The sequence below is a fragment of the Halichoerus grypus genome, chromosome 13, assembly GCF_964656455.1.
Source record: "Halichoerus grypus chromosome 13, mHalGry1.hap1.1, whole genome shotgun sequence".
Lineage (NCBI taxonomy): Eukaryota > Metazoa > Chordata > Mammalia > Carnivora > Phocidae > Halichoerus > Halichoerus grypus.
The window spans coordinates 82,050,144-82,076,722 of record NC_135724.1 but is presented as its reverse complement, the minus strand read 5'-3'; the positions used below and the strand labels follow the sequence as shown (position 1 = coordinate 82,076,722).

The 26,579-nt window shown below is 47.4% G+C and overlaps 1 protein-coding gene across 1 annotated transcript in view; it reads right to left on the bottom strand.

Annotated features, from left to right (window-relative positions):
• NOS1 (nitric oxide synthase 1) overlaps positions 1-26,579 on the bottom strand; it is an 81,387-nt gene that overhangs the window by 15,026 nt on the left and 39,782 nt on the right. Inside the window, 11 exon segments of the mRNA XM_078060919.1 lie at positions 4,461-4,539; positions 4,906-5,044; positions 8,256-8,430; positions 12,192-12,308; positions 14,969-15,027; positions 15,591-15,695; positions 16,995-17,139; positions 19,392-19,477; positions 19,892-20,086; positions 21,577-21,678; positions 24,887-25,061. Coding sequence (XP_077917045.1) covers positions 4,461-4,539; positions 4,906-5,044; positions 8,256-8,430; positions 12,192-12,308; positions 14,969-15,027; positions 15,591-15,695; positions 16,995-17,139; positions 19,392-19,477; positions 19,892-20,086; positions 21,577-21,678; positions 24,887-25,061 — 1,377 coding nt within the window.

The window sequence follows — 26,579 nt, the reverse complement described above, 5'->3', positions numbered from 1 at the left end:
TTGCCTCCGTTCTTCTGGCCGGTACAAAATAGAAATGCGGAGGACCTGAACTTGCTGAGCTGGCTCATGCTCACAGCCATTTCCCCCAAGTAAGTCCTCTTGAACGTGACACAAAGTGGTCAGGCAGACAAGGGGCAGGAATGGGGAGGCAGCTGACAGATTAGCTAGGTGGCCCAGGTTCTGCCCGTGCTGGGAATTTAACCAAGCGGATGTTACATGCCTCTGGTCAGACATGGCTTGCTGAGACCCCCAGCACTGAACGGCTGCGTGGCCTCAGGGCATCCTGATGGGCTGGTCTTTGAAGCCTTGTCGGGGAAGCAGATTCCCCCCCAACCCTCTCTTGGTAGCACTAACCTGGAGACCAGTTGTCTCAGTTCTGCTGGGGGTTTGTAAGTATAGGATTTTGTAAGCTTTTTTTTTTTTTAAAGCTTGGGACACATATGGCCATTGAGAAGGGTAGGTGGTGATGGGTTGGGGGCAGTGGGCTGAGTGATCGTCAGATAGGATGGTCAGGGAGGCCTCTGTGGTGACGTGATATTTGAACAGAGATCTGAACAATGAGAAAAAGGGGACATGCAAAGATCTGTTTGGGAAGAGTGTTCACATGTGCAAAGGCCCTAGGGTAGGAAAAGGTGTGGCATATTTGGAGAAGGGAAAGAAGGCTGGAGTGTTTGGAGAGTGGTAAACACAGATGTGGGGGGAGGGAGAAGGAGAGTAGACTGCTGGGCAGAGGCTATATCATGAGGGCTTCATCATGACCTGTCATGGCAAGAAGTTTGGAGGTCTCCTCAATCCAGTGGGAAGCCACTAGAGGGTGTAAAGCTATGGAGTGACAGGATTCAATTTATGTTTTTCCAAGACTGGTCTGGCTGCTATTTGGAAATGGCTCTTTGAGAGAAAAGCCAAGAAACAAGGAGACAAGTTAGGGTCCACTGTAGTCACTCATACCATTGATGAACATGGCTTTGCTCAAGGTGGCAGCTGTAGGTCTGAGGTGAAGTTGAAAGTCAAGTCCCGGAGGACCAGCTGAGGGCCGGACATGCAGTGTAAGAGAGGGAGAGGAGGCAAGGAAGATGCTGGAGTTTTTGGCTTAAGCCAAATGTTGATGTTCTCTGTTGAAATGGGGAAGGTCGGAGAGAAGCAATTTCATCCAAAGAGAGATGAGAATCAAGAGCTTCCCCACCAAGAACTGTCCATTGTAATATCCCACCACTCTCTGTGATGCCCCAGCACTCAGCCACCCTTCTGCACCTTTGCTCCTGCTAGCCTCTGCCTAGATGTCCCTCCTCTGTTCTCATTCGCATTCTAAAGCCTACCATGCGCTTCCCCTCCTTCGGACCTGTAGGACTTATGATCAATGATCATCGCACCCGTTACCCGTTACAGCTCCATTATACTCCCTTCTGTATTGTTTGCTAATTGGTGTACCTAGAAAATGTATTTCCTGGCCAGACAGTAACTGTGGTCACTTTTCTCTTTAGATGTGCAAGGATCACCCTCAGAAGGCTGTTTACTTCCTCCTAAGCACTTTGCTTGCAATTAAGGGTCTGGGAGGCGGGGAGTAATTTGTGATATCTGACTTATGGCTTCCTGGCTCAAACAGCCTGACTTTGGGCCGACTTGGGCAGGGAAAAATGGGAGAGAGTATCATGCTTTTTTTACTCGATTATCCCTTAAAATAAACCAACAACTTATAAAGCTGGAGATGGTAGTAAGCCTGAAAATAGGTCATGCTCCAGAGTGTGCTTCTAAAGAGAGAGATACCTACATACAATTTGATCCTTTTTGTGCTAATTCACGACTGATTCTAATACTAGCTTCTAGTTCCTAACCTTGCTGAAATATTCAGTCTCTTGTAAGTCACTCAGCATAGAGTCAGCTACCCTTTCCAGAGGGGAGTGGGGGTTATTCTGGGACTCTGGTCCAACTTAGCATCAGAATATTTGCAAAGGGGGCGCCTGGGTGGCTCAGATGGTTAAGCGTCTGCCTTCGGCTCAGGTCATGATCCTAGGGTCCTGGGATTGAGTTCCGCATCGGGCTCCCTGCTAGGCGGGGAGTCTGCTTCTCCCTCTGCCTCTGCCTCTCTCTCTCTCTCTCTCTCTCTCTGAGTCTCATGAATAAATAAATAAAACATTAAAAAAAAAAAAGAACATTTGCAAAGGACCTTGCTTTTTATGTACCATGGTTTAGGGAGTAATTTTTGTGATTTGGTCTTTCACAGTTTGTTGCTAAAGGAAATTTCCAATGGATTCTTAGTCTCTTCTCTTCCATGCTACTGAAGTCATCCCTTTCCACAGGGCAGAAATGGGAAGTAAGGGTGCATATTTCAAACACAGGGTCCCTCTGTGTATCAGAGATCCCTACTCTCCGAATGTTGCATTTAACTATTCAAAGGGATTCATTTCCCAACCCATTTCTTTAATGTTTGAGGATCTAAGTGAGTACATGAGAGCCTGGGGGCTTCATCCTGCTGATAACTCTATTAGAGGTCTGAAGTCCATGTAGAAAGCATGCATACTAAATTTGCAGGTGTTTGAAGCTGGGATGGATAAGGAAGAGTAATGGGAAGGTATGATACGCTAGTTGTTTTGTGCACCTCGTCTTTGATACAACAGTCTTGCAATGCTCTTCAGGACACCTGGGTAGCCTTTCGGCATGCTCACTTTGGAGCTGGAGAATCAAGTCTATGTGACCTCGAAAAAGTCACTTGCATTATCTACTTGTCACTTTTCATATTTAAAACATCAATGATGGGGCGCCTGGGTGGCTCAGTCAGTTGAGCGTCTGACTCTTGATTTCAGCTCAGGTCATGGTTGTGGGATCAAGCCCTGCGTCCGGCTCCACACTCAGTGGGGAGTGTGCTTGAGATTCTCTCTCTCCCTCTCCTTCTGCCCCTCCCTGCCTAAAATAAATAAATAAATCTTTAGAAAAATTAAAAAAAAATGCCGATGATAATAGTCCCAACTTCCTGGGCTGGTCAAGAGTTCTGGGAGATCCCGCACAGAGAGGACTCAAAACAGGGCATGGCACACAGAAAGCTCTAGAGAAATGTCAGCAATCTGCAGAGTCAATGTTCTCATTCTGCACAAGGAGACAGGGGCTCGGAGGACCTGAGTGACTGGCCCGGTCACACGGCTGGTGAGCAGCAGAGCTGGGGACAGAACCCAGGGCTGTCCAGCTCATGAGCCCACTCTGTACACAAAGAATCGAGATTTCGGGGCGCCTGGGTGGCTCAGTCGTTAGGCGTCTGCCTTCAGCTCAGGTCATGATCCCAGGGTTCTGGGATCGAGCCCTGCATCGGGCTCCCTGCTCCGCGGGAAGCCTGCTTCTCCTTCTCCCACTCCCCCTGCTTGTGTTCCCTGTCTCGCTCTCTCTCTCTCTGTCAAATAAATAAATAAAATCTTTAAAAAAAAAAAAACAAAAAAACCCCCAAAGAACCGAGATTTCAAAAGATTGGCATGGGCTGTAACTGGAAAGTGAAAAAAGATGCCATTCCTTGGGGATCAAGGCAAAGGACTTCATTAAGGCCAAAAATCTTATTCACACAAGTCGAGGGACGGACAGGCCTGGCTCACTCACTTTGAAAAGAGCAGCAAGGATGTAAGCTTAATGGGAGAACGGCATGGCCCCCAGGACAAAGCCCGTGATGTTGGGTGGCATCCGTGCGTCCTGCTCACGCTGGGGGCTGGATGTGATGAACCTAGTGCATGTGGCAGCTATGACAGGTCTCCCCTGTGCTGTGACCGGGCCTGGGAATGACGCTGCCAGCAGGACAGTGTGTCCTTCTACTAAAACAAAAGGCGTGGGAAACTGGGTGTGAGGAAGCACGATCTGAAGGAATCAAAACCCAGGAGAGATTGGTCAGTGTCCTTGGCTCTTAGCAGGTCTCTCACTTGGAAGAACGCAGTTTGTTTTGGGTATGACCAGAGTATAGCTGAGATCAGTATGGAGTGCTAGGAAGATGCCCTTTGGTTATAGCCATAGTAAGATACTTTATAGCAATTAGGACTTTGAAACACAGAGTGGGCTGTTTGGTGAGGTAATGAACCTCCCGTCATCCCAAAGGAATTTAAGCAGCGTCTGGGTAGCCCGTTTTCGGGACTCTAGAGAAGAATCACCCACAAGGAGGAAATGTTCTCCGACTAGGATGCTCCAGTACAATGCACATTAGCAGTTCGACAAGGGTGTGGTCTATATTAAAAATTCCTCATAAAACCTTTCCCTTTCTGTTTTCCACGATGATCAACGGCATCTCCTCTCTTGGTCCCTCTAGGTGGGAGCTTGGCAAAGGGACAGCAGGAAAACCTCAATGCTACACAGCAACAAGGGCACCTCAATGGCATTTGGGATGTTCGTGGGAAGCCAGTCCCCCCGAGTCAACCAGGGCTCCTCCCTGATGGTGGGGGGGGATGCATCTGGAGCCCAGGTGGGGAGCCCCGAGCCAACTAAGGTGCTCCTACCTGGATTTAGGGCTCTGAAGGTTTTGACGGCTGAGGAGTCGAGCGGCTGAGACCCGCTTTTTGTGGACATTGGAGAGACCTGCGGTGAGAACAACAGTCTCCCTGAGATGGGGTTAAAGCACGGCCAACCCAGAGCCTCCAGCTTCTCCTGACCGTCTCCTCATGCTCCCACTGTCCTCTGGGGGTGAAGTGAAGAGATGAAAGAGAAGACATGGGGGGGTGGGGGCGCTGTGGATAATGCAGAAGCAAAAGCAAATCTGGCTGAGCTGAGCTGAGAAGAAGGTTTCAGGGTAACGCGCCGCCCTGCAGGACGCGCATTTGTTCTCGGAGCACCGCGCTGAAGGGAGACGGAAGCCACGACACCCAGCTCCTCGGGGCACCTTTCCCCTCCCCCCGCCGTCCTGCAGCCCCCCCGCCCCAGCCCCCCCAGGAGGGTGGGGGGTACCTTGCGTAAGCTCTGGAGCTTCGGCCATGTAGGTGAGACGGAACTTGTTCCTTTTCCAGCTGCGGTCATTGCTGATGAGGGAGTTGTTGGCCTTCTCGATGTTGACATCATCTCCCACGCAGAACACATCGCAGGCTGCCTGTGGCGCACGCAGGGCTCTGGGTGACCCCGTCCACCAAGAGGGGCTCTCCGCCAACAGCTCCCAGTCATGGCGTGTATCCCTCCATCCATGCACTCATCCGCCCATCTGTCCCTTCATCCGTCCACCACCTGCCCTCCTTCCCTTCTCCCTTCCCTTCCTCCCTCCCTCCTTCCTTCCTTCCTTCATTTCCATCCATCCTTCCATCCCTCCATCTACTCACCCTTCCTTCCTTTCCTCCCTCCCTCCCTTCCTTCCTTCCCCCTCCTTCCTTCCATCTGTCATCCATCCTTCCATCCCTCCATCTAAACCTTTCTTAGTTTCGTTCCTTCCTTCCACTCATCCACCCATCCACCCATCTATCCATCCCACCACCTACCTGCCAGCCACTCATCCATCAATCTATCCACTAATCCATCCTATATTTTTTGAATGCCTTTGATGTGCTGGATATATCAGATTTACTAATTAATGACTTTAGGATTTAACCTCTATTTAGTATGTAACTTTTATGTCATTTATTCCTAAAACCACTATTTGTAGAGGCCTAACATTAAGCAAGAAAATAAACACCTTAGGGGTGCCTGGGTGGCTCAGTTGGTTAAGCGTCTGCCTTTGGCTCAGGTCATGATCTCAGGGTCCTGGGATTGAGCCTGTGTCAGGTTCCCTGGTGAGTGGGGAGTCTGCTTCTCCCTCTCCCTCTGGCCCTCCCCCCGCTTGTGCTCTCTCTCTCACGCATGCACTCTCAAATAAATAAATAAAAATCTTAAAAAAATAAAATCTTAAAAAAAGAAAATAAACACTTTAGAACTTCCTATCTCTCTTCCTCTAAAGATTTAAACAATTACATTAAAAGCAGAACATATTGAATGTTTGAACACCTGCCTATGAATTTTTCTTCTCTTTCTTTCTTTCTTTTTTGCCAAGTTCCTAAGTTCTCTGACTTTAGTAATCCTAAGAATTACCATTTGGAATTCAGGTTTTTGGGATAAAAGCCATGGATAATTCAAGAGTGTTTTTTTTTTGTTTTGTTTTTTAAGAGAGAGTGAGCACGTGAGCAAGGGGGGGAGGGGCAGAGGGAGAGGGAGAGAGAGAGAATCTTAAGCAGACTCTGTGCTGAGGCAGAGCCTGATGTGGGGCTCAATCCCATGACCCTGAGATCATGACCTGAGCCCAAACTAAGAGTCAGATGCTTCTTTCCTTCCCAGGCTGCCCCAGGTACCCCAATTCAAGAGGTTTTTAAGGGTAGCTTTACCCATTTTTTGGCCTTGTGTTGATTTTCAGACAATCTAAACATCCATCAACTGATGAATGGATAAACAAAATATGATATACACATGCAACAGAATATTATTTGGCCATAAAAAGCAATGAAGTACTGATATATACTACAATGTGGATGAACCTTAAAAATATGTGAAATGAGCCAGTTTCAAAAGACCACATACTATATGATATGAAATGTCCAGAAGAGGCAAATCTACGGAGAGAGTCAGTCAGTGGTTGCCAGGACTGGGAAGTTGGTGGGAGGACTGGAGGGGGTGGTGATAGCTAAAGGATACAGTGGTTTATAACAGGTCCTGCTTCTGGGGTGCTCAATCAGAGTGGGCTGATTGAAGTCAAGAACCATAGTGATCTCAAGGGAACAAAAGCCAAGTTATTGCAATTTTCCTTGTCTAGGAAGAAATGCAGAAACAGTCTTGTAGACACAGCCTCCCCGCACAGATATCCAGATCGCTCAGGGGCCTCAGTTTCCCCTTTTTCTGCCTATGTGCATTGCCATGCAGGATGGAAAGTGCCAACTGAGTAGCAGGAGGTTGTATATTGTCCTTTCTCCTGCAGCTGCTCGAGAGAATGCATTCTGGGGTGGAGGAAGGAGGAGGTGAAGGTGGGGGGTCAGCATTCATGGCTTTTTGTTATTCCCAGGATGGCCAATCGAATCATGCCCCACATGCAGATAGAAGGCCATTATTCATTATTCTCCTGTGACCTTATGTCTAGAATCGTGCCGTCCAATGGGATGTTCTATCATAATGGGAATGTTCTGTGCTGTCTCCTGGGGTGACCACTAGCTTCTTGTGGCTACTGAGTACATGAAATATGCAGCTAAGGAATGGGATCTTTAAATAGAATCTATTTAATATAGCTACTAAATAGAATTAAAAATCTAATTAAAAATGATTAAAATTTTATACATCCATGATGGTATATAAAATGTATATGTAATTATTTTATGTAAGATAAATATATTTATGCCATTATGTGATATATAATATTTCTGTCATCATAATAGACAATATTCTATATTATAATTAAACATTTAATTATTTCTATGTATATATACACAGATATTTTTCATGCAACATAAAATTCATCATTTTAAAATGTACAGTTCCACGGTTTTTAGTGTGTTGAGAGAGTTGTGCAACCACCATTCTATCCAGTTCTGGAACATTCTCATCCTCTCAGAGGAAGCCTTGTACCCATTAGCCAGCATTCCCATTTTCCACTCCTCCAGGCCCCGGGCAACCACGAATCTAATCTCTGTATGGATTCGCCTGTCCTGGACATTTTCCTATAAATGGAAGCATAGACCTTTTGTGCCTGGCCTCTTTCACTCTGCAGGTTTGCAAGGCTCATCCATGGCACAGCACGTGTCAGTGTTTCATTCTTTTCATGACTGAATCATATTCCATTATCTAGACATACCATATTCACTCATTCATTCATCCTGTTGAATGTGAATTCATTTACATTGGCATTTAAATAGCACATGGGGCTAGCGGCTTCTGTATTGGTCAGTGAAGATCTAGCACAAGAGGGAGAAGCTTGTCCAAGTAGACAAATTGGAGACCTGAGTTCCAGGGCGAGGCACGGACCCTGGTGTGGCTAACCAACTTTATGTTTTTGGTCTACTTGTCTACTAAATGTGAGGGAGGGACGAATTCCTCCCAGCTCTGAAATCCCAAGACTACAGACAACTCCCTATCCATAATGCAGGGGGTTAGATTCTGGGTGGAGAATGTGTGTTTTAAGACCACCCAAACTCATCTGAGCTGTTGAAAGCTGTATCCTGGCTGGATACATGGGGGAAATACTGGGGGTTCTCTCAAGTTTGTTCTATTTCTGATGGTGTGGGTACTCTGTCTTTGGAGATCTTAGGGGGCATGACTTCTCCCCTTAGGTCTCTGAGATGTGGGCCGGTGGTTACCTTGAAGACCTTCTTGGCCCAGGTCCTGAAAGCCTCTTCTTGCCCACAGAGCTCATCCCCTTCCCTCATCTTCAGGATCCTCTCTCCTCCCAGCTCCTCCAAGAGGGTGTCCACAGCATGTCCAAAGGCGCAGAAATGAGGGTAAGCCCGGGAGCCAAGGCCAAAGACAGAGAACCTGCCAAGGAGACAACAAAAGGTCCATGCTAGAGGACTGTGGGGCATGAGGGGGTGTCTGGTATTATGGATTCTATGTTCCCCCCACCAAATTCATATGTTGAAATCCTAACCCCCAACGTGGCTGTATTTGGAGATGGCACCTTTAAGGTGGTAACAGGTTAAATGGTGTCATAAGATTGGGCCCTAGTCCAATTGAATTTATGTTCTTAGAAAAAGAGGAAGACACCGACATCACTTTCTCACTCTGACAGTGCGGAGAGGAGAGGCTATGTGAGGGCACAGCAAGAAGGCGGCCATCTATCTGCAAGCCAGTACAAGAGAGGCCTCACCAGAAACCAATCCTACTGACACTTTGATCTTGGACTTCCAGCCTCTAGAACTGTGAGAAAATAAATATCTGTTGTTGAAGCCACCCACTCTGGTATTTTGTTATGGTGGCCTGAGCAGACCTAGACATCTGGTTATCTCTAGAAGGACCTAAGTGTTTAGCCCATGGTGGTCAGACAGCCCTGAGCCCACCTGGGGAAAGCCATTTTAAAATCTGGGAGCCCTCTTCTCCTTTCCTTCTGGTCTCTGTTAGGTGTGACCATCCTCAGGAGAAAATTCCCAGTGGTCCTGGGATGAGTTAGGGATAGCGATGACCCAGAACCACTGGCTTGTTTCTTGTGTGTCCCTTTCTAAGCCAGAGAAATTAGTCTACTTTTTTTGGAAGACTTGAATTCTATCACTGACACAACCAGATGAGTTTTAAGTATAAAGATAATGAAAATCATAACACAGCTGTCCTCGGGGACCTATATTAACAAGGAGATCAGAAGGACTTGTCATTAACATATCAAATGTTCACTGTATGTTAACTGGAATTAAAAACAAAAACTTAAAAAAAAAAACCCACATCAAATGTTGGTGGGTAAACAGGTTCTTCTAAAAGGGGATGAAAGATTTATAAATATGCTGACTCCACCCCTTGCGATGTCTACGAAATTAATTTGCTTTGCAAACCCTCTTTGCCTAGATACCACCAAGAAAACATGGGCGTTTGAATCAGTGGGGGTCAAGTTAATGAGATTTTCCTCTCTGTTAAGGTGGGCTGCCTTGATTGAGTACGAGAAGGGAAGGACTGTGTCTCAGACGGCCACTCTTGCTAGTTCACTGTCCTAGAGACACTTTATGTCACACTTTCAGGGCTCAGTCCTGGCTGTGGGTCTCAACCTCACTGGGACCGGAGCGACAGGTTGGTAAGTGGGACAGGAACACCACACCCCACTTCTTTCCTAGGTCGGAGTTTTCTGCTGTAGACTGTCATCTCAGACAAGCCCAGGCATGGAGCTGGATAAGCTATTCCACGCTGGCTCTGGTTCTGCATCTGAATCTCTTTGTTTAGGATGAAGGGGTCAAGTTGGCCAAAGATTGAGATGGGGGATGCGTGGAAGGTGGAGGGAGAGCTGGGAAGGGACTCCCACTCTCTCTGTCATTGGAGAATGCACTTGAGATGGGTCCAGGCATCTCATAAGATCAAGTGAGGGTTAGCTGAGGTTAACATCTGTCCTTGGACACCTATACACATGCTTTCTCACTGAGCCTCTTCTCCTTTCCTGTCCTTCTTTCCTCTGGGCTTGTAGAGCCTTTCCAAGGAAAGTATGTGGGATTAGGCAGCGTTTCCCCCCATCACTCCTTCACCCATGATCTTCCTAGAGCTGGATTCCTCTCCTTTTCCTCCAAGGGCAGTGGTGTGACAGGTAGGAGAGCTGGTAACCAGGAGTGGACTGGTTGGAAGGGGCTGGGAAGGAGCACTTTTGCCCCAAGCCCTGCCCCTTAGCTTCAGCCCAATGGAGATCCGAAATTCCAAGCACCAGTCATGACTTGTGGTTACAGCGTTGTTCCTCAAACATGCAATATTTATGTTCACGGCATCTGCAATACATGACTTCCATTGATACTATTGTTTCCTTATTACTACTGTTTAACTTGCTTTTAATTTGTACTCGCTAGCTTATCAAACCCACTTGTTTTCACTAACAGATGGCTCAGGTGATTCATTCATTAGTATTTTTTCTGGTACACCCGAAGGCCTGCAGCCCAGTTACTTCCTAGACTCACGTTTCCACCACGATCTTCACCTCATGATTTCAAACTTCCTATTGTAAGCCTCCAAACCAGGAACTGGCAAACTTCTTATACGTGGGGCTAGAGAGTAAATATTTTTAGGTTTCTAGGCCAAGAAGCAAAATCGAAGCTATTATGTACACACTTACATAACAGACGGAAAACAAATTCCTGCACATTTTTGTTGACAAAATAAAAATTTTAAAAAATTATTGTTACAGTTATTGAGGATAATGTTTTAGTACTATGTCTACTTATGAGGCTAGAGTTCCTTTTTTTTTTTGTGGGGGGATAGCGTTTTGCTGAATTGGGATTCAACGGTAATGTCTCCTATCATCAAGTGAATTGTTCAACTATAAAAACCATTCCCAGCTCACGGGTTGTGCAAGAGTACAGAGTGGCTGGGCCGAATGCACCTGCAAGCTGTAGCCTGCCAATGTCTGCCCTAAGCCATGATAGATTTAATACAGAAAAAATGGGTCTGGCTCTCAAAGTATAAAACTGATGTTCAATGTCAAGCTAAAACAATGCACTCATGTCAAACCCCACAGAATGAATAACACTAAGGGTGAACCCTAATATAAATTATGCACTTTGTGTGATAATGATGTGTCAGTGTAGGTTCATCCACTGTACAAATATACCATTCTGGATGGAGATGGTGGTGGTGGGGGAGGCTGTTTTTGTTGGGGGCTGGGAAGGGAGTATAAGGGAAATCTCTGTATCTTCGTCTCAGTTTTGCTGGGAACCTAAAGCTGCTCTAAAAAAATAAAGTCTATTAAAAAGGGCACCACTGGACATAAAACTTCAATATCTAGGACCCCTGTGATGTGAATCATCTACCAAGCATTGCTGTGAGCAGGTACGAGAAGGTTCAGTTGGCAAAGGTCAGGAAGATTTGTGGCCAGGCCCGGATACTCAGCTTACGTTAGCCTTGTGTTGACTAACATCGGCAAAACCAAGGATGTGACGTCCAGTTTTCTTTCTTTCTAAGTGCTCACTAAACTGAATTCACAACTGTTGAAATATAAAATATCTGTCCATGTTCTACCTAAAATGACCCTTGGTATGTGACCACTGTACTTTGGTAAACATGGGATTGGGCCAATATTTTCTGAATCTGACTATACATTAGAGTCACTTGAGGAAATTAAGAAAATAAAAGGCAATACTTGGGCCTAATTCTAGACCAATTACATCAGAATCTCTGGAAATGGGGCTTGGTTATTGGTATATTGCAAACATCTCCAGATGATTTTGATGTGCATCCAAGGTTGAGAGCCCCGGGGCATGAGCATCCAGGGTTGAGAGCAGGGTGTCTCCAGAAGCTTCTATAAGGTGTAAAACATTTCACCGGGAAGGGTAGTTCATTGAGTAATTTCTAGGGATTAACTTCCTTCAGCACACATGATATGCTGAAGATGGGGTGAGATTTGGGCGATGGAGCTCTGAGAGTGTGTTTAGGAAGAGGTCACAGGACAGCCCAGCTAGTGTGCTTTAACAGGGAGGGGGCAGTCTCCAGACAATGACAGTGCAGCTGGTTATTCATGAGATGGATGGGAATAGAAGGGAGACCCCCTAACAAAGAGCCCACTTTGCAACTGAATCCAGTTCGCCAAGATGTCTTCCCCGATGCCCTCAGCCCCTGCTCACCTCACGTTTGCCAGGGGTCCGGCACTCTCAAAGTTGTCTCTGAGGTCTGGCCCATCGCCCGATGACTTATGGGAGTCAGAATATGAGGAAACGCTATTGAATCGGACCTTGTAGCTCCTGCCAAAACAGAAGAGAGCCTGTGAGCTCTGGCTTGGAACCCCCTCTTGAGCTCAATACCCCAAAGGATCTTCAAATGACCAGTCCCGTTTCTAGGACTTTCTCTTGCATGTTGAGACCATAAGGCTTCTAGGGACTGTTCCAGAATGGATCAACTTATCTTCATCCACCATGATGATGGCTAGCCATCTGCACATGACACCACTTGTACTTAAAATGTTTCTGACCTCACTCGACTCAGGAATCTTGAGAGCAAGATGGTCAAAATGATTTAGTGGGCAAAAAGTCACGAATAGAACAGACCATCCCCTAACCATTAGACCACACTTCCTTGCTTCCCAAATTGTAAAGAGCACATGAATCATCCTGGGATGCTGTTAAAGAGCGCAGATTCCGATTCAGCAGTTCCAGGCAGGGTCTGAGGTTCTGCATTTCTAAGAAGTACCCAAGAGGTGCCAATGCTGCCGGTCCCCAGACCTCACTCTGAATAGCCAGGAACTAACTTTGCTGTCCGCTATGGTAGCTCTGTGTATCTACTGAAACGTAAAGTTAAATGGATTTGAAAGAAATACAGTTAAAAATTCTGTTCCTCACTTGCACTAGCCATATGTCAAGTGCTCAGGAGCCACGTGGGCTAGTGGCTGCCATACTGGATAGCAGAGCTATAGAACGTTTACACCACCCCAGAAAGTTTTATTGGATTGTGCCGGACAACTCCCATTCAATACTCTCTCCATCAGGTTATGGACCTTGGACATTTCAAGGAGCTGTCACATTTCCCATTTCAAGGAAATAGTGGAAAATGTTCAGCACTGAGACGTGGCACGAAAAGAGATTGAATTTCTTATTAAACTCTTTTGAAGGGGAAGGAAGATGTCACTGGGACGGAAACCTCAGCACGAGAGGCTCAGGAGCCTTGAGACTTCAAAGAAAGATCCAGTTTCCTTGTTCTCCTCCAAAAGTGGGAAGTATTGTTCTCAGGCAAAGCAAAAAAACAAAACATAAAACAAAACAAAATCCCAAGACCAGAAAGCAAAACAAAACAACTCCCCACAAACAAAAGACCAACACCCAAACCAAAACAAACGACTCAACAGACAAATCTGAGTGCAAAAGACAAAAAAAGGCATTGCGCATTCTGGCAGGCAGGGCTTCTGAGCTGGACGTTCTTCAAAGTTTTCGTTCCAGCATCAGGAAAAGTTCTAAATATATGTAAGTGTATTTTCTGCCCCAAAATAGTCTCACATTGAGTCATTTCTGCAAATAAGTCATGCAACATATCAGGGGGCGGCTGTGTTGTTAGTGTGGGAGGGATGGTTAATGCTTGTGGGTTAAAAATAACAGCACATGTATTTGTATGAGGTTTGAGGCTTTTCCAAATGCTTTCCTCTTTGTTTTTATCCTTTGATCCTCTCAACAACTCCCAGGGGTGGTTGGGGCAGAGACGGTTTCTCCCCATTTGGCAGATGAGAAAGACTGAGGTCCAGAGAGGTCAAATGCCTTGCTCAAGGTTGCTTGGTGAGTTAGCAGTACAGCCTGGTTTAGGACTCAGGTCTCCTTGAGACCCAGATGTGGCCTTGGATGCTTGCGCATTGGGCACACACACCCGCATGCGTACATGAACACGGGGCATATATATGTGCACACACGTGCATGAACATGTGTGCACACAGATGGGCACGCATGCACATGCACACACGCACACACACTCTACCTCAGCTGGCTGTCACGGGCTGCAGCCAGACCGCGGACTCCTGGGTCACCTTGGGGGAGGGGAGGCCCTTTACGGGGAAAGAAACGCAAGCGTTCCGGGTACCTAGAGGGGAGAACGGATGGTGCCCTCTCTCTCCCTGAAGGAGAGGTGAGGGGGAGCCTGTGGCGGTCACCTGGGAAGGAGAGGGGCAGGGAGAGCGAGGACAAAGATGGCTGGGCAGGAGGGACGCAGCTACCCCTTGGATATGGAATGTATGTGAGCTGGGCAACAGGTGCTTTGCTAAGGAGAAGTGTTGGTCTCCCCAAAAGACAGCTCAGCATGCACACGCCCTACGTTCTCTGCTTTATGCGGGACTTACGAGCTTTGCAAGGGTACTCATGATTACAGGTCACCTTACGAAATATCTTTAGAACCCAACCCCGCATTGGGACGCAGTTTCACCATGAACATCTTTTGGCTACAGGCAATTTTTTTTTTTGCTTTATAAGGTATTTCATCTTCTGAACTCAACCTCTATATTAGTTAGAATTCTACCATGAGTGTCCGATGGAACAGTTCTAGGGAAAGAAGCTCATTTTCACTGATTTCGAATGTAGGTTTCCAAAAAGGAGAGATAATAAGAACTGGTGTTTACACTTAGGGGCTCCTGAGTTTTCACAAGATGCTTACATCTATTTTCTCCCTTGGTTCTTACAAGTTAAGAAGTTAAGGCAGGTATAACCAGCCCTATTTGATGGAAAAAGAAACTGAGGCACAGGGCAGTGAAGTTACCCAAGGAGCCAAAACATCAGCCCCAGTGGACCCCAGATATCTACCAGTTAACATTGCTCACAAGTGGACCTTAGGTCACAAAAACCAGCCAGCACTCGAATGTGAACCCCAGATGCCAAAAGACAATTTTCAGTTACTCCCCAAGTGTGTAATGTGACCCTGGACATTCACTTACTTCCTTTCTTCGTGCATAGAGTTGGGGTGCCTCATTTCCATCAAAGCACAGCCGAATTTCTGGAAGCCAAAAGAGATGAGTGAAATGTGAAGCAGAGATTTAGGAACCGGAACAGGGTCGGGCACTGAGCGTCTGGGGTCCTGGCTGGCACAAGTGGAGCCTGATGCCTCTGGGGGCCAGGATGCTAGACATGGTCAGGGGTTCGGGGTGGGCAGCAGCGCCTGAGCTGCAGGTGTGTGTGGAAGGACCCCCTGATTAAGCGACTACAGGTGTGGTCCTGCCACCCCCAGCCCACAAATCCCCACTGTGGCTTTCTCTTTATAAAAATATTGTCCCCACTTCTCTCATCTGGAGCAGGGGATGCCAAGGTCCTGATGGGAGCATCCATCCCAAAGCAGGAGCTCGCTCGGGCGACAGCATTTTCACCAAGGATTGGCTAATCAGCAGACACGAAGACACTGAGGTCTTGGAATTGTCTAGTCTTTGTGGAACTTGGATCCAAATCGAAGTCACGGGCTTTTGACGCTCTGGGAGGATTTGCTGCTGACTGGCGATGTAACTGCTATCCCTCCTTCTTCCCCCCGGTGGAGAACATGCTAGAACAGGTGAAAGCTCATCTTACCTCCCCATTCTCAGGGGGGTCTCCATTGCCAAAAGTGCTGGTAACCACCAGGACCAGAGTTTCATGTTCCAGATGTACAATGTCATATTCTTCCATGGACATCACCTAGGTGGGCGAGGGTGAAGGAACGGCATGGGGGGAGGGAGAGGAAGGGAGAAGGTGACAAGGAGAAGAGTTAAGAGAGAACAAAAAAGTGATGGGGGAAGGAGAAGAAGAGAGACAGAGGAAAAACATGAGTTATCTTGAGCCATCTCCTTTGGAAGGAGAACCAAAAGTTCTGGGTGTTACTATTTCAATGGGCTCAAGTGGGTAGAACTAAAAGCTTTTTGGCAGTGTGGGACCTTTCTATGGTCACAGTGGCCTGAAGGACCATAAAGAACCTGGGGGCGATGGTGAAAGGGGTTGGCCCGCTAATAGAGACGGATCTTGATGGAGATCCTTGGGCTTATAACCAACTGATCTTGGAATCTTCTTGAACACATTTAGGCTGGGAATGGCCAGTGCACACCCAGCTCCTCTGACCAGGTCTGCTCAGCCTCCTTGCTAATCCTCCCTCCACCAGCATGGGACCTGGGCCAACTAAGTCTGAGACCCTTGTCATAAAGAAGATTATTATCCTATATCTTAGCATCTCTTGAACAACATTTCTCCAAGTAGGTTCTGGGGAAGCCCAGTCTCCTGAGAGGCTCCTTGAAAATAAGTGAGCCGTGAACAAACATGCTTATATTCCAACCCCTTCTCATTTGGAGATTAGAATACAGTGGACCTTGAACAACAGGCTTTGAACTGCGTGGGTCCACTTATTCGTGGATTTTTCCCCAATAAATAGAGTATAGTACTGTCAATGCATTTTCTCTTCCTTCTGGTTTTCTTAACATTTTCCTTTCTCTAGCTTCCTTTACTGCTTGAATACAGTATATAATACATACAACATATAAAATATGTGTTAATCAACTGTTCGTGTTATCAGTAAGGCTTCTGGTCAACAATAGGCTATTAGTAGTTAAGTTTGGAGGAGTCAAAAGATATATGCAGATTTTCAGCACCCCTGACTCCCATATTGTTCAACTGTATGGACTTGCAAGTTGAAGGCTCTGATATTGAACTGTGTTTAATGCAGGGCTTCCCAAACTGACCCCAGAATGTTTTCTCAAAAACCCTTTAAGATTTGGCTCTGAGATGGGGTTTCATTTTGTGATTCCTGGACTCTCCTGGAAGGTCATGGGAAGAGGGGCATCAAAGTCCTCTGCAATTTATATGAATATGCATATGCATGCCGACGGGCACCTTGGGGTGTGCTTCCTTCCATTCTCAAAGGTTCTTCTCTGTTGACTTCCCTCTCTCCCCTTCCCAACTGTATATTTACCATGAAGAAGCAGGGATCTGGCACTGCCCCATACCCACCTTGGCATCAAAGGCGTGTTTGAAGATCTCGCACAAGGTTTTAGCATAGGCCTGCGACTTGCCTGTCTCTGTGGCATAAAGGATGGTTGCCTTGACCCTCTTGGCCATTGCCTGCCCCATGAGCTTGGCCGAGAACTTGACAGCTCTGGGGAGAAGAGGATGGAGAGGAAAATGGGAAATGTAGAAAGGAGGGAAGATGCCAGACTGGGGCTTTTGGGCAAGAACCATGATCCTTGAAATGTAGTGGGAGAGAACTTACTCTCTTGATCTCTGATGGTTTCAGGGACACTAGAAGCCTGAATTTAGCACCATATTGACCCCTTTATTAAATCCCTCCAGAGCAACTAGTCATGAGCTAACATGGTTGGTTAGTTTTGTTAGTTTGTTGCTTGGTTGACCAATCCCCGTCTTGAGAACCTTGGTTTGCCAAGCATGGCCCCCAAAGATGATCATTCATTCATTCATTCATCAAACGTTTGTTGAGTGCTGAATCATGTGCCAGGTATGGTTACAGGAGCTGAAGAGCATAGACAATTAGCTGTCATGGAGCTTACGTTCTAGTGTGTGTGTGTGTGTGTGTGAGAGAGAGAATATCATTAACAAATCACCAGGTATTGAGTTAGAAGCAATCTTAGAGGTTTATAAATCCACGAAGGAAGGACTAAATCAGGCTTCATCTTCAGGGTATTGCACAGAGCCTGATAGCTAATAGGCACTAAACAAATATCCATCAAAAGAGGGAATGAATTTTAAAGATGCTGTTCTCACCGAATCCCTGGGGAGTTTAAATATCAAGTCTAGGCTCTTTCCAGCTAAATGGAAAATTCAGAACCAGGGTTCCTTCCTTCCTGTCGATGAGGGCGTGGGGGTGGCAGACAGGCAGAGGCCCAGGAATGCCTGGGCTCACCTTCTGAGCCAGCATCCCTGGTCTAACGAGGGACCTCAGAGAAGACAAATTGCTAATTACTCCCACCTGGGGATTATTGGTGGTAAATTCATTTTTGAGAATCAGGGAAACCACCCACGCTGCAGGAGCACTCGGAGCTCAGGGGGAGAAACAGAAAAGAATAAAAGGTGTCTGGAGGATTCCCTTTGAGTGATTGGAGCATAAAAAAGCATCTATAATTAACTACCATTGTTTCCACCCCACACTTAATAGTGCAATTAATGTTTTAGATTTCTTCCTCCCTTTTCTCCCCGAAACAGTTGAACTGAACTGAAGCCCAAGGCTGCCCTCCCCGAGAATATCTGTGATTCTCTTATTGGGGAAAGGATGGTTGCTGATGTGTTCTTGTGTGGCTGGAAGAGGGGGTTAGGTGGAAGGAGAGAGGTGGCATGAGCCATGTTAATGGAACAAGGACCTAGGTTTGGAGTCCCTGCAGGACCCACCAGTGCCTGGCTTCTGGGGTTTGCGGCATGGATGGCATCTGTTGTCCCTCTAGGGATTGTACCCAGAGAGTTCTGGACCGGAGGGTGCGGATGGAAGAGTCGCTCAGTGCACACCCAGCTCCTCTGCCAAAAGGTTATCTCCATTAGATCATCTCGGTCAGCCCCACCTCACTCGTCAGCGGGTCCCTTGGTTGGCCACACATTCTTCAAGAATCATTACTCTTCAGTGGCTTGGCCCATAACCTCTTTCCCTCCCTCCTTTGCTCAGTTAAGTCTATTCATCTCATTCTTTAGCCCAATTGTCATCTTCTGAAGGAAGCCCTCTCTGACCTCCCAAACTCGGTCAGCTCTGTTTACGGCACCATGAATCACTCCTCGATGGCACTTGCAATGTTTACTGTATTTGGGTGATTCTTGCAAAATGAATGGCTGTGAGCTTTGACAGGAACAACACTGATCTGGCTCATCAGGCATGGCTGGAGCCTAGCACAGTGCCTGGCACAAGGCAGGCCCTCAGTATTCATTTGTTGGCCAAATGAATGAATGAATGAGTGTTGTTAGAATTCAGCCCTGGGTGAGAGCCCTCTTGAGTTGGCTCGTCCCAGTTCCTCCCACCTCTGGGTTCAGTGACTTCCTGTAAGTAGCTTGAAATTGGCCACAGCGGGAGTATTTATACCATGGAAATCGGCAAATGTTACAAATCTGTTATTATTAACAGTACCATTGTTATTATTTTTAGGAGAGCTGGTTTACCAACATGCCATTGCCTCCAAGATAAGAATTTAGGACACCAAGGTGAGGAACGTGAGGTTGGGAAAGAAAAAAGTTGAAGCAACCTCCACATCTCAGACCCTGAGGCAAAGAAGGCATGAGGGGATCAGAGAAGATGGAGAAGTCACATCACAACACATGAGGGGTCAGAGGCACAAGCATCTGCCCAGCCTCCTCTGCCTGGGGCTCTCTGAGCTTGGAGGCACTTCTATCCCCCACCGACTTCAGGAGACTTACTCTGCCAGCTTCTTGAAGCCGATGGCTCGCCGCTTTGTGGGGGTCCCATTGGTACCTTTCCAGACGTGGGTGTTCCAAGGCTCAGGCTGGGAAGAGAGGACTATGGTCACTGTAGTGAGGAAGTCTGGCTCCTCTTGGGGGACGCTCAGGACTTCCTGGGTGCTCGTGGTTGCCCAGCTCTGTCTAACCCTCAGCCCTTGACGGGACCGATTCTGCTGGGGGTGACCACAGGGGTCCTTGCACAGAGTGGCTGGTCCAGTCTCCCTGCATTGTCCTGCTAGACCTTTCCACTCCACCCTTAATCCCTCTCAAACACTCAGCTGGGGGACCCCATTAGTCTTTGAGCTAGAGCTGTGCTGGCCAAGAGGTAGCCTCCAGCCATGTCGGCTATGGAGGACTTGAGTGCCCAAAGAGTAAGTTTGAATTCAGACATGCTTGAAGCAAAACATGCATCCCAAATATTGAAGATTTAGCACCGAAGAGGCAGGGAGGGGCAGGACCTGGTATTCGAAGGAGGGGGTGAGCCGGTAGTTGAGCATCTCCTGGTGGAAGACTGGGGTGATGCTGCCAGACATGGGGGGCACAATCCACACCCAGTCCGCGGGGCAGCCCCCCCGGCAGCGGTATTCATTCTCCATGTGCTTAATGAAGGACTCGGTGGCAGAGTGGTGGTCAACGATGGTCACTTTGTCACTCTGTGGGAGGAGAGGGGACAGGGAGTCAGGAAGGAAAAGAAACTGGGGTATTTCAGGACTCTGTTCCCCATCGAGCAGCGCTTCCCAGAGGGTGGTCCCGGAGATGATGTTTGGCGGTGTAAAGTGATTCTCTGCATTTCCCTCTCAATTATACCCAGGGGAGAGTCTCCTTTTGGTGCTAACCCATTTTCAACGCCTCTCTTGCCAATTTTCCTCTCTCCTTCCTCCCTCTCCCCCTCTTTTTCACCAGAGAGAGGAACCTCAGGCAGCATGGAGCTAGAATTTAACAACTCTGTATTGTTTTCCTTGTGTTTATTTGTTTATTAATTTATTTAATATTATAATTACCTTCTATTTATGGCAACTGATGCTGACCCTCCATTTATGGTGCTGATATAAAATCCTCTTAAAATAAAAATTTTTAAGCACTCAGGAGGAGTTTTTTTTTAATTAAAACAGAGAAATTGCTGTAGAGGTGGGTGGACTGCATATCTGGGTAACCAGCCCCCAGGGCCCGTGCTGGTCGGCTGGTCTGGATTCACACCTTGTCTAAACAGTGCTTTCCCTCTCTGCCCACAAACCCTTGCCCCTTTCTGCATCTTCCTTCCTCAATCACTCATCCCACTCACATCTCTCCTATCTCTGGCTCGCCAGTCTTCATGCCAGTCCTCCAGTCCACCACACTATGCTCCATCCTTCTCAACGACTCCCGAATACCTCACTCCTCCACCCTTGAGAGAGGAGAGGGGACTTCCTTCCCCCTCATTCCATCTCAACCTGTCTCTGCCCTGGGATATTCCTCCATGTGTCCATTCTCCCTACGCCTGACATGGGAGCCCATGGTCCGTATTCATGTCTATCCATGACTTGAACCATTCATTCTACTGCATGTGCCTTCCATGGATGTCTAGGAGGGTCTAGCTTCTCAGACTCTCAACCCCCAGAGGATAGAGCTGGTCTCTATTACAGAGGGATCTCTATTCTATAGTCTTCTATAGACTTCTGCCTGGGAGAATACCAGCTAATGCCTGCCACCCTGGCATAATTATTAGCAGTGTCTTCCTTTTGCTCTCAAATTATCATGGTTTAGATAATAAATTCTACAGCCATCCTATGGAATACCACCTACCACAGAGCCACGCATTGAGTGGGCCGATATGCTTCTGATAATGAAGATGGGTATTCGTGTCTGTTATGTGATAGTCTGAACCCCCAAGAGGTGGCAAGACACAGAGGATGCCTGCCGTCCCAATTCTAATAAATCATAAGCAACAAGTCCCAATGCCCCTCCCTCATCTATTCATCTCTTCCTCAAACGGTCTCCACCTAAGATCCAAAGTGGAGATCAAGGCATGTATGCTGGGAAGTAGACCTTGCTGGCGGACAGATCCCCCCCCAGTAGCAAAGTCTCTTGACCTTCTGCTCCAAGCCTCTGGAAGGTTTTATAGCTCCCCCTGGAGACTCGACAACCAGGCTGTGTGCCCTGCTACCTGGAAGCTGTAGAGAACAGCAATGTTGATTTCCACCAGCGCCTGGTCCTTCCACAGGGAGGACGTCTTCCTCATGTCCAAGTTCATCTTCTTGGCCACTTCCTGAAAAAGGAAGGAAACGCAGACTCACAGGCTAGGCCATCTCTGGAGAGACAGGGCTAGCTAACTTCTTCACTAATTAGTCAACTCATTGCCAGACTGACAAACTCACTCAAAAGACTTTTCTATTGAGAATCCACTGGTAGCAGAAAACCAGAGAGACTTGGGTGGCCCTTTTATTTTTAAGCTTACCTTCTAGTTGGGGAGAGAGACAGTTAATATTGTGATAAGTGCTAATTCCTAGGGAGAAAATAAGACAAGGAAAGGAAATAAAGAGGGATGGGGGGCCGGATTGAGCCAGGATAGTCAGGGAAGACCGACTGTGGAAGTGGCATATCAGGTGAGACCCAGATGATGAGAAGAAGCAAGATATCTGCAGGTCTGCGGAGGGAAGGTTCTAGGCAGAGAGAACAGCAGGTGCAAAGACCCTGAGGTGGGATCAGGCTTGTACCATCTGAGATATAGAAAGAAGACCAGTGTATTTGAGGGGCGGGGGGCAGTGAGCCAGGGGAGTTGGTGGGAGAGAGAGGCAGGACTGGATCATGCAGGATTTGGGATAAGCCTAGGAGTCAAGATTTCATTCCAAATATCATGGAGAGGGTCTTTGGAGGGTTTTAAGCAGAAGAGTGGGTCTGGAAGTGGCATCATCTGCTTTCTAGAAGGAAAAGCTCTCCCCGATCCTGTTCCACACCTAGAGTAGCCATACTTGGGATCCAGACCATGGGTGCTTTGAGCTCAGGGGGATACCTGCCTGTGTCTATCTGACAGATAAGGAAACTGAGGCTCAGCAAGGTCCATAGAGCCATTTGGCCTTGGAGCTGGAGCCCAGGCAGACGCATAACATCCAAGACCTGAGAGCAGCTCCCCAGCCAGCCAACTCTGTTGGCAAAACTACTGGAAACAAACCAACTCCTGACATGTTACAGTTCAAGCTGAACCAGGGGCTGATGTCAGGAGTGGGGAAGACCCAACAGCAAATTCCTTAATTAGAGCCGTGCTTTTCCTTCCTCTGTCAATTCTAGTCACTCGTGGGAGCCCAGGTCTCATTACGGGGCTAGGAGGCGACAATTTCTCAGGTTTGGGTAAACTGCTTCCCAGCCCAGCTGTCAACATTTATACAGAACAGTGGTTGGACCGGGAGGGCTGGCGCGGGAGCGCATCTCATTTAAGCTACTCGGGGAGGACTCCCTGCAATCGAAATGTAAGCAGAGATCACGAAAGCAGATCTCATATTAATTCATTCTTTGAGGCTGGGGCGTTAGGTTCTGCTGTGGTCCTTTGGCAGTGACACATCCCACAGAAAGAAAGAAATTTCCTGCTCTACATAAATACATACAAAACTTGAGTTATTTTATGAGAAAGTGTGTATAGCCATCATGCTGCTCTTGTTACTTCTACACCATTACTTTGGTTACAAGAATGGAAAGCGGTTGCAGGGGAAAAAAAAAAAAAGACTCTATGATTTAAAAAAAAAAATCCCCAAATGTGACTTGAGCCACATCTACGGAAATGGCCTGAAATGTCTTTTCCTTTCCTGCCAGAAGTTTGCAGAGATCAGTGGCTACCCAGTAGAATCTTCTGGGGAGCTTTGAAAAATGCTGGAATCGAGGCTCTATCCCTGAGCAATTATATCCAAATCGTGGTGAGTGGGATGCAGGCATAATAAGGTTCCCTAGGTAAGTCCAGTGTGTGGCAAGGCTGAGGACCCCTGGCTTCCGTTTCCAAGCTAATACCCATGGGATTTTTAAAAAATTGAGACATCGTGTGCATATAACGTTGTCTGAGTTTAGGTATACAAATTTAAGGCCTTGGTTTGACACATTTATATACTGCAATATGATTACCACTGTTAGTTAACACCTCTATCATGTCACATAATTATTATTTCTTTTTCCGTGGTGGGAACAATTAAGATCTAGTCTCTTAGCAACTTTGAAGTTTATAATTCAGTATTGTTGACTATAATTACTCTTCTCTGCATTAGATTTCCAGAACTTATTTATCTTTTCGCTGCAAGTTTGCACCCTGAAACATCTCCTCCCTAACTCTCCCACCCACGAGCCCCTGGTAAACAGCATTCTACTCTCTTTTTATGAGTTTGGTTTTTTTACATTCCACATACAAGCGATATCACACACCATTTGTCTTTCTCTGTCTGACTTACCTCACTTAGCGTAACGTCTTCAAGGTCTATCCATGTGAACACCCATGGATTTTATTTTATTATTATTATTTCTAAAGACTTATTTATTTGAGAGAGAGAGAAAGAGATCAGACATAAGCAGGGGGAGGGGCAGAGGGAGAAGGAGAAGCAGGCTCCCCATTGAACAGGGAGCCCGACACGGGGCTGAATCCCAGGACCCTGGGATCATGACCGGAGCCGAAGGTAGATGCTTAACCGACTGAGCCACCCAGGCGCCCCACACCCATGGATTTTAACAACAGAAACCTAATGCTCGATTCTGAGTTCTAATCTTGCCTTATTTACTGTGTGACATAGGCCCAGTGCTTGACTTCTCTGTTTCTCATGCCTCCTTTTGAAACACAGCCCGCCACCCAGACAGTTGTTAGGAATCAGTTGCTGGCAGGACCACAGCTATCCTGATGCATCTGCCAGATTTGAGCTCCAGACTCCACCCTAGCAGCCTTTAGTAGATGAGGATGACTCAGCCAAGGAGGGAATCAGACCCTCCACTGAGAAATGCATATGTCGGCAAACGGCTGCCAACCCTCCTCCCTTGTTTTTCAGGAAAGAGGCAAGAAACCCTCCGAGTTCATGGGTCATTTTCAAACCATTCTAATAAGAGGCCGTGTAGCCGGGTGGTTAGGAACTTGGACCGTAAAGCCAGACTGAGCTCACATCCCCGCTCTGCCACTCGCTAGCTGGGTGACCTTGAGCTTGTCGCTTTAACCTCTGAAAGGCCTCAGCTTCCTCATCTGTGAAACGGGGACTGTCATACCCAGAGGCTGTGCTGGGGATGAAATGAGCACATCATCTATACACGGTGCTTGGCACAGTGCCTAGCCCATAGCACATGCTCTGTTCCCGCCGCGGATGCTCTGGGATGGCTGGGGCCTTCACCAGCGGTGCAGCCTCTGTTCTAACCTCTCCCAGTTTCCAAGACCCAAAGCTCGGCTGTGGGGAAGGACCGATGGGCCGGCCCCCTCTGCCTCCTGCCTGCCCATCACGACAGCCAGGGAGGGACCTTACCTCCAGGATGTTGTATCGAGAGTTGTCACAGTAGTCGCGGACGCCAATCTCCGTGCCCATGTACCAGCCGCTGAAGGGGCAGGCGCTGAACTCCAGGCCGCCAATCTCCAGCAGCATGTTGGACACAGCAGGGAGGCCGTACCACTTCAGGCCCAGATCCTTGAACCACTCAAACCTGCGGAGAGCGACACGGCCCAGCTCGCCACGGGGCAGGAGTCTCTCAGGCAGACTGGTGAGGGGGGCAGCCGGAGTCTGGGGGTGTGGAAAGGCCAGCAGCCTCCTGGGACTCGCTATGTCGGCACCTGACCCCTGGGCCCCGCTTCAGACCTGTGGGATTGCAGGCTCCACAGCCCGGGTCCGATGATATGCATTTTTAATGTGTCTCCCAGGTGATGTGGAGGAACACGCAAGCCTGGGAGCCGCTGCGCTGGGCTGCTATTGATCTCCCGAACCCACTCTGAAAGTTAATCCAGGAGGAACGGAGTCTTGCCAAATTTCTTCCTACCTCAGGGACTTTGCACGGCAGTTCCTTCCTCCTGGGAGCTTCTCTCTTCCTTCTGTGGTACGTCCAGCTCTTACCCAACCTTTAATTCTCAGCTAAAATGTTGCTTACTCTGGGAAGCCCTCCCTGATGCTCAGTTTAGGTTGGGTCAGGTGGCTTGATGACTCTGGGCACCATAAAATTTCTTTTGTAGCACTTTATTGGAATTAAGTGGTTATTTGGGCAATAGTATGTGTAAGTTCTCCTTCTTGGGACCGAAAACACCACGGAGGCAGAGACCAACTCAGCTACGAAGGCTCGCACAATGGCGGGCCCAGAGCAGGAATCATAAACCATGTTGAAGGAACGCATTAATGAATGTAGGCCAGGTTTCACCAGGAAGACCAGGTGAGTTCCCAGATACTGGGTAGTGTCAGAGGCCTTAGGACACTTGTTCCCTCTCCAGGGCTAGGATGAGGGTGAAGTCAGTAAGGCTCTAGCCTTGGGTGCAAAATATAAGGGGGTTCCAACAAACCCAGTAATTAAGACCAGTACCAATTTTTATTTACGTTATATTCTAAATTAACTCCATGTTTTCCAAACAAAATCAATGAAAAAAAAAAAAAATCCACAGCAAACAAACCATCCAAACTTTAAAGAAAGACAGGTCCCACCTTGCAGGTGCATGACTCACCTTGCATGCTTCACCTGAATCTCAGCCCTGCACTGGATCCCGTCTTTATTTAAAATTTTCATGTAAAAAAGTTTTAAATTAAATTTTAATAAAATTTTTTGATATACAAATTAATTTTGATAAAAAGATTGCATTAAAATAATACTTGTCTGGATTGTTGAGCCCCCCCACCCCATTTTGCCGCCAAGGTCAGTGTCTCACTATGGATTTCCTTCACTCTCAAAGCGTGAATTCTGCTCGTGCTGCTGGCCCAGCCCTTGCAGTTCCTTCCTGGCTCCAAATTCCTTCTGGACTTGACCCACATCAGGTCACATAGTTTTAAACAGCTCTATTTAAAATGAGTGCCCATGACAAGACGGGAGGTGCTTCTGCCTTTCTGGAAAGCTGGACAAAGGCTGGAGAAAGGGCAGGTCCTGGCTGATTGCGTAGGAGTGGGGTGAGAAGGGAGATTATGGTTCCGAAGAGATGGTCATCCCCTGGCTGGCCAAGGAGGACTTACTGCTTGGAGTGGGGTGTCC